Source organism: Solanum pennellii, chromosome 3 (assembly GCF_001406875.1).
Source record: "Solanum pennellii chromosome 3, SPENNV200".
Taxonomy (NCBI): Eukaryota; Viridiplantae; Streptophyta; class Magnoliopsida; order Solanales; family Solanaceae; genus Solanum; species Solanum pennellii.
The window spans coordinates 68,990,133-68,998,961 of record NC_028639.1 but is presented as its reverse complement, the minus strand read 5'-3'; the positions used below and the strand labels follow the sequence as shown (position 1 = coordinate 68,998,961).

Sequence of the window (8,829 nt, the reverse complement as noted above, 5' to 3'; positions counted from 1 at the left end):
TAGGCAGCGATTTACATAAAAAAATTTTTTTTTTTTAAATGTAAATCGCTGCCTAGGCAGCGATTTACATAAAAAAAATTTATTTTTTTTTAAAATGTAAATCGCTGCCTAGGCAGCGATTTACATAAAAAAAAATTTTTTTTTTTTGTAAATCGCTGCCTAGGCAGCGATTTATGTTTTTTTTTTAAAAAAATTTTTTTTTTATAAATCGCTGCCCTGGCAGCGATTTGTAAGAAGAAAAAAACTTTTTGGCAAAAGCAGCGATTTTACTTTTTCAGTTGAAGTAAATCGCTGCCGGCGGAGCGATTTTACCGTTTTGGTTTATATAAAATTTTATATACCCTTTGGAATTTTTGTTAATATTTTCTACCGTTTGAGTTTCGGACTCCTTAAAAGATGATATTATTTCTCTAAGAAATATATGAATGAACATAAATAAGTAAAATCAAAGATAAGATCGTGGAAGAAATTAAAATATATATGTACTTTAGTTATACATAATAAAGAATATTTTTGCTCAAGATAAATACAATATGGAATTCTAATATCCTGTCAATCAATCGTAATCTTCTAGGAATTAGAGTAGTTGATTAGTGATTATCATTTAATGATTTTAATCGTAGACCTCTTTTAAGTCTTAGGTGTAGAATATCTTTCGCAATAATAGTTTTTAATTTTTAAAATATTTTTATTCCAACTATTCACGACTTCACTTTATATTTATATATTCAATATGACATTCCTAAATATTATTTAAAAGTATGTAATAACTAATAACAAGAGGACGGAACTAAAAAAATTAATACATTCGGTGACAATACTATTAAAAATTGCCACCTCCCATTTGAGGTTAATATTTATTTAAATTTCTCTTGTTATTTAAACATTATTAAGTGTCACTGTTGCACTAATTAATTCGACAATACTACATACTTTTCTGTCCTTGTAATTATTGGAAGTCTTTTTTTAGTTGACTATGGTGTTAAGGTATTTTCTTTTGCATTTTGAATAATTTTACATTGACATGTATTCAGATGATAAATGTACTAATAAAATATATATTTAAAATTAAAACAAGACAGATAAAAGATTCAAAGTTCTTACATCACTTAGAGGACGATATCTAATGTAGAAAGAAAACTAAAACAAGATAGATAAAAGATTCAAAGTTCTTACATCACTTAGAGGACGAGGATTCAGGAGCACCCGATCATTATCACACGACATTATATGATACTTATGAGTTCAAACATTTATAAATATATTTTTTTTAAAAAGAACAAAATACTATAAAAATACTACATATGATTTTAAAAAGGAAGCATGAATTCACGTGAACTCAGTGATCCCTCCTACATACGCCTTTGATTTTAAGTTACGTGTCCTCTCCCACCAAAAATATGTATTAGACAACTCTATCCAGACTAAAAAAATCACCTAATATTTATGTTAATAAGAAAAACATATACAACTTTTAGCGTTTGTAATACATACTTAATCACCCAACAAATTCCTATCAAGATCAATATTGCATATCCAATATCAACATTCTTTGAACTGTTTGAGTAATATTCCTCTTTTGTATTTTTTAAAAAACTTTATATAAATCCATTACAATCATATATATAAACTAGAAGAAAGTAAATACATTCTTTTACTTCAAAGTAAAATATACCAAGTGAAGCATGTTAAGGAAATGATTGGTAAAAATGATGAGTGTGACATATACAGAAGTGGACCATAGAATCTGACATGACCCATATTCACATTGCCCCACATAGTAAAAAAAAAAAACAGACCCGATACGAATCGGGTCATGGGCCCACATCTTCCAATAGGGTCAGCCCAAACAAAAAAGGCTTTGGTTCATTTAACCCGTGACCCCCACAATCGACCGTCTTCTCACCTACTCTAATGCTCTACGTTAAGTTTGCCGTTATAACGGCGGTACCGACACTCTCAAGGTACGGCCGTAGCATCAAAAGTAGATCCAGTTGTCGTTTCTTGTCGTTTTTTAATTTATCGCCACCGTACTTCTCGCCTACGATACTATTTTTACCGATAATTACCTCCCACCCCGCCTATATTCGTTCGTTTCATTTTAAGTGATAACATTTAATAAGACACGAAATTTAATAAGATAATGAGACTTTGAAGTATTTACCAAATACCCTTCAAAACAATAAATTCACATTTCTCTAAATATATAAATATATTAGAGTAGTATATCTAAAATTAAATGAGACCAACAAGGGTAAAATAGTAATTATACCTTTAAATATTTATCATATTTTTGAAACTAACCAAAAAATAAATAATGCTACATAAAACGGAACGGAGAAAATAACAATTTACATAGTCAATTTATCATTTTATTCAATTTATCATTTTATTTATGTAGATGGATAGAATTTTAAAATCAATTTATACATTAAAGAGGTTTATATTTTTCAAAAACATTCTTACTAAAAATATTTGAGAATATAATATATTATAAAATATTATTTTTTAATTTGTTAAAAATAATAAATAAAAGTAAACAAATAAAAAGTCAAGATTAAACAAATAAAGGACATAGACACATAACAATTTGAAGTACAACTTTTTTCTGTATTTAATATTTTCCAACTATTTTAAGAAATCACAAATACACTTTATCATAATTAAGATGTAAGATATAAGTTTGGTTGATTTGTACTATTTTTATTAAGTTAATATTTCGATGCTCTAGTAGTATATATGTACTTTCTATTTCTCAAAAATTATGTTGCATCACTATAATTAGAAATAACATATTTTTTTAATTTTATTGAAAAAGATTTCAATTATATATATATATCTGAAATTATTTTAGATCATAAATTTTAAAATCTTTTTTTTTAGACATTATATTAAAAATAAAAAAATATCATATAAAATGAGATTGAAAACGGATAGACTACGGAGTAATGCAGATAAAAACAAGATTTTAAACTGTCTTTGCGAAACAAAAATTAGAATACTCCTTTGCTTTAGTTAGTACAAGTTAATTACTTAATTATGTCTGATATTTATTGCATATCTTAAAGTCTCTCAACCCTCAGATCGTATGTTTCTTTGCCTCTTAAATGATTACACTAAAAAAATCCTCTTCTGGCTCTTAGCTGCTTCCATAAAGTTTAGCTAAATTGGTCAATCAGTCAGTGCTAGCTGCAATTCTGTTGGCCTGTGCTGAAGCCATGAACTCCTATTCTTTTTATTATTACAACGTAGTTTAATTCACAAGTAAGTTTTGATGAGAATATGTTGTACATAAATTTTATTGAATTAAGAAATTATTTTAAATAGTCTTTCAACTTAAAAGAAATACAGCTGATGATTGTAAGAAAAATAAGATAACAACTCATTAAGATACAAAACATATATAACACTGAAAAATGCATTGAAAATCATTTAGAAATAAGGTGACAAACCAAATAAATCATGTACATGAGTTCACAAGTTACATCTTGCTAAAAAATAAACACTTTTATATGGTAGAATAATCAATTATTTGAGACAAGCACAAATAAAAGTAGAAAACTAAACTCTACATTAAGGATTTTATATAAAATGATATAAATATATTATTTAATTTACTATCGATTTCACGGTTAACACTTTAAAAAAAAACCCAAACCGTTAAGAATTAATAATTCGATAACAAAAAAAAAATTGTTATCGAAACTTATAAACCAATAACCTATACTGATAAACCAATATTATTTTTTGATTTGGATTAATGGTTTTGATCAATTTTGAATAGCCCTATAACTAATAACAATGCATATATCGAAGAATAAGAAACTATGCCAAAAAATTGAGAAGAGGAGGTCAACTATTGTTCTCTTTTCCAAAGAGTGCGACAACACTCAATACCTATTACTCCATAACGTTTTCAATCTCAATTTTTGAATGAATATTTTTTTATCTAAAGTCATTACATTAATTAAATAAATCATGTTATGTTTTGTCTAATTATTTTCGCAGTAGCTCTTCTAACCCTTGTTACAATTACCCTCACATCTCTAAACTATCTTAATTTTAATCTTCTCATTTTATCCGTATAAATATCTTAGTTAGTACGGTAGTATTCTAAAAAATATACATAACAACAAGAAATTCCTCCTTAAAAAGTCAAAAAGAATATGGATAAAAGGGGTAACACAAGATGGTGAAAAGCCTAAAATAAAGTGTTTTCTTTTCCCCTAATGTATCGCGAGATATTGTCGGTGTCTCTATATATGCTTATAAAGTTCGGCGATACAGAGGTTGTTGTGCAGTCATCTCACGGCGCCACGTGTAAGATTAATGTGGCTCGATCTTTGACACGTCTGACTGAACTTTATGTTAGTGGGGCCCAACCGATAACAAATTAGCTGGCTCTCATTTATTGGTTAATTATTTTCCATTTTTATCGTAGTTTTCAATTAATGACCACTATTCATCATGTGGAGGAATCTAGTGTACCCGGTTTCATACTCATAAGCTTGCTCCCTCTTTTATAAAAAATTATTTATTGAATAAAATAAATGTTAGGTCCCCACAAATATTATTTTTCAAATAAAATAATAGATTGACAGCCAATGATTTACTTTGCTAGTAAAAAATCCAACCTTAGCTTAAAGGGCCTATGTTCAAATTTTAATTCCTCAATTAATTTGTACTAATAAACATGTTTGATTCTTGTGAAGAGAAAAAAAAAAGGTTATGTAGTAAAAAATGAAAAAAATATTTTTCAGGAACAAATTCATTAGCTCCTATATGAATATAGGTTTTATTTGACTTATTTCCATAATTAATATCAGCAAACTGAATTAAACAAGTCATTAATAAGAGTAAACAACACTAAACATACTACAATAGTTTGGTATTAACATTAAAATAACATGTTTTAAAGGTTGTTTCATTTTTTTTCCATATTAGGAGTTGACATGACATAATCAACCAAAGATAAAATGTGATTTTAAATCCAAAAAAGGAAAAAAAAGTCAAACACACAACTTTGTTTAAAAAATAAACCAGAAAAAGAGAGTAAGTATTAGAGTATACAAATAAGTGAATAACAATTGCCAATACTTCCTATAACAAATTTGAAAAAAACAAAAAAATAATAGTATTTTTTTAAAAAAAAAGTGTAAAAGGGAAAAAAATAACAGGAGGGAAACTGTGGAAGTTGCCGCATGTGATAACCGCTATAACCACACCACACACAAGCACTCCCTAAACCCACCACGCGGTGCGTGTTCTTATCATTCTCTCTCTTCTCTTTCTCTCTCTCCACATTCACATTTTTTCCTTTTCCCTCTCTCGTCGCCGGCGGCACCAGATTCCGGCGAAACGTTACCGTCTCGCCGGAAAATTCTCCTAAATCTCCGATACATTTCACATTTTTATTAATATATTTGATTGATCTCTCATCCATAAGAAAAAAAAACTGAATAATCAGTTAGGGTTCGTTTTCCGTTAACACTTAAAGATCGAACTTTTGGTTGATTTTTTTCCCCTAATGTGGTTGAGATTTAGGGTTTATGGTGCTGCTTTGGGAATCAACACTCAATGGAAGATCTAACTGTTCAAGTTTTGCTTACGTTTCTGAAGGATCAAATTTCGTCCTGTTTACACTTGGTGCTCAGATTTGAGCAGTTTGATCCGCTCACTTTTTTTTTTGTCTTTAAATTGTGAGTGTTAGATTATTCTTAAACTTATTTGGTTTAATTTTTGACTGATTTTGGATACTACATTATCGACGAGGCAAATTCATTGCTGCCAGACTGAAGGAAACTTACAAGAAAGTAAGATAAGATTTTGGGCGGGATATGTGCAGAATAGAAGGAGAAAAGAGTGAATTTGAAGGCAGAGAGAGGAAGAGAAGGAGGTGGGGATTGAACGTAATGGGATTCAAAGCAGCTGCTTTAGGTGATAGTCGTGTGGAGAAACTGAAAAGTTCTATGATGTCGCGGTCTAGAATGAAGTTATGGATGATAAGGGCAACAACTTCGATTTTGTTGTGGACTTGTGTGGTTCAATTGATGACTTTAGGGGAGACTTGGGGTCCTAGAGTTTTGAAGGGATGGCCTTCTTGTTTCTCACAAGAATCTGCTGCTGCATTTGCTCTACAATCGTCGCCGGAGGTCCCTGCCAGAGTTCTTCCACCTAAGAGTGAGTATTTTTTTGTAATTTACAGGTGTGGCTTTGTCTACTCGGTTTACTTAATTGTCTGACGAAGTTGGTCAGGTTTGGTGGTAAGCAAAGAGATCGCCATATTATGTTTTTAGTGAAATTGTGAAATAGCGGTTGAGTTTTTATTGGCCTGATGCTAATTATAATTGAGATATATGTGGTTGAATTGTGCGAGTATATTGCTTGGAATCTTTGTTGAAATCACCAAAAGACTCATCGTCCTATTCAGGCTATTCTAGCTTCTTGTGTAAACATTAATTGGAACAGCAAAAGGAATATGTTAAGAATTTGCTTATTTGTTTTCTCCCTTGTTGTGTTACGTATTTTTGTTTTACAACGTCTATTCTCGTGAATTACTGAGTCCTGACAGTTGTCTTAATTATTATGAAACCAGGGGTTTACAAGAATAATGGTTACCTTATGGTTTCATGCAATGGAGGGCTGAATCAAATGAGGTCTGCGGTGAGTGGCTTTCTTAAGATAAATATCAGTTTAGTGGCACGTATTGAAGTATTTCAATTGGTGCAACTATTGTGAGTTTGATAGCTGATTAGTTTCTCCTTCCTCTGTTTTTACTTTATTGTTGCAGATATGTGATATGGTTGCCATAGCAAGATATTTGAATGTGACTCTCATAGTTCCTGAGCTGGACAAAACCTCGTTTTGGGCTGATCCAAGGTGTGTCTCCATGATTATTATGATTTTGGTCTTCTAATTACAGATTGCTTCGTTAAAAGATATAAGAGTGATGATATGCAGTACACTTAACAATACTTTTGACTTGCAGTGAATTTCAAGATATTTTTGATGTTGATCATTTTATAACATCCTTGAGAGATGAAGTCCGAATATTGAGAGAGCTACCGCCAAGACTGAAGAGGAGAGTGGAGCTAGGAATGCTTTACACCATGCCTCCTATCAGTTGGTCTGATATTTCTTACTACCATAACCAGGTTCGTAGATTTAGGCAACACTTCTTTGATGATGTGTGTTGTTAACTAATCATTATTCTGTGAGTACTGATGGTCGCGTTTTCTGATTACAGATTCTTCCCTTGATTCAGAAGTACAAAGTTGTTCACCTAAACCGAACTGATGCTCGGCTAGCTAATAATGGTCAACCGATGGAATTGCAAAAACTGCGTTGTCGAGTAAATTTTGATGCCTTGAAATTCACCCCTCAAATAGAAGAGCTGGGTAAAAAGGTCATTCAACTTCTCAGGCAAAAGGGTCCTTTCATGGTGCTCCACCTGAGATACGAAATGGATATGTTAGCTTTCTCTGGCTGTAGTCAGGGATGTAACAAGGATGAGATTGACGAGTTGACAAGAATGAGGTAAACTTATTTCCTTGTATTGAGTGGCTGTCTTCTTTACTAGTCTCTCAGTGTTGGGCTAATTTAATCGTTTTGTAGATATGCTTATCCATGGTGGAAGGAGAAAATCATAAATTCAGATTTGAAAAGGAGAGATGGTCTCTGTCCTTTGACACCCGAAGAAACTGCTCTGACTTTAAGGGCATTGGACATTGATTCCAGCATACAAGTTTACATTGCTGCTGGCGAGATATATGGTGGACGAAGGCGAATGGCTAGTCTTGCAGCAGCTTACCCCAATCTGGTAATCAGAAAGTTCAAACTAGTTTTTCAGCTGTTTATGTTGCCTGAATTTGTTGACTAACATGTCGTACTATTTTATGTCGAGCAGGTGAGGAAGGAGACACTACTAGAACCTTCCGACCTTATGTTCTTTCAGAATCACTCTTCTCAAATGGCTGCATTGGACTATCTTGTTTCATTGGAGAGTGACATTTTTGTTCCTACGTATGATGGAAACATGGCCAAAGTTGTTGAAGGACATCGCAGGTACCTGTTTCCATTTGATGAAATTGTCTCTGTGCTAATGCTCAAGTGATATCCTTTTGCGTTGTGTTACCACGTACCTCACCCACTTTTGATTGGTAGTCATCACCCATATGTAATGCCCAACTTTAGCTACATATAGTATTTTCTTATTGTTTTGCTGGACTTTTCAGTACAAGTTTAGCTTCAGATTTGATTTTGGCTTTATGTCATTATTTTTAAAGTACTACCATTCTCTATGCAGATATCTTGGCTACAAGAAAACCATCTTGTTGGACAGAAAGCTTTTAGTGGATTTGATAGACCAACATACTGCTGGATCATTGACATGGGATGAGTTCTCTAATGCAGTTAAGCATGCTCATGCTGAACGTATGGGCAACCCAACCAAGAGGTTGGTTATTCCAGACCGACCCAAAGAAGAGGATTATTTCTATTCAAACCCATGGGAGTGTTTAGAATCATCTAATGAGGATGAAACACTTAGTAGCAGCATTTAAATCCATCTCAGAAAGAAAAAAACACTTCCACTTGCAGTTCCACGCAGTTTCTGTGAATGATTTATAGAAGATAGCTCTCAACACACTGAGTCAATAGAAAGCAGGATTTTGCCTCAATGCAGCTCTTGAAGTTCAGTAGGAGGGTGCACTTCGACAGGGCTGACAAGACTCGAAAACATGCTGGAGAGAGTACATTTTATTTTATAAAGTTTTTACATAAATTAATAATCAATTTCCTGTATAGAAGCTTCCCCTGCCATTGCAGGGT

General features: G+C 32.0%; 1 protein-coding gene across 1 annotated transcript; it reads left to right on the top strand.

Annotated features, from left to right (window-relative positions):
* The first annotated feature begins 5,837 nt into the window (after positions 1 to 5,837).
* On the top strand, positions 5,838 to 8,561 carry LOC107014773 (rhamnogalacturonan I rhamnosyltransferase 1-like). Its single transcript, XM_015214838.1, has 8 exons — positions 5,838 to 6,180; positions 6,596 to 6,663; positions 6,791 to 6,879; positions 6,989 to 7,154; positions 7,247 to 7,536; positions 7,615 to 7,819; positions 7,907 to 8,064; positions 8,306 to 8,561. The coding sequence occupies exons 1-8, from the start codon at positions 5,838 to 5,840 to the stop codon at positions 8,559 to 8,561; spliced, it is 1,575 nt and encodes a 524-aa protein (XP_015070324.1).
* The last annotated feature ends 268 nt before the right edge of the window (positions 8,562 to 8,829 follow it).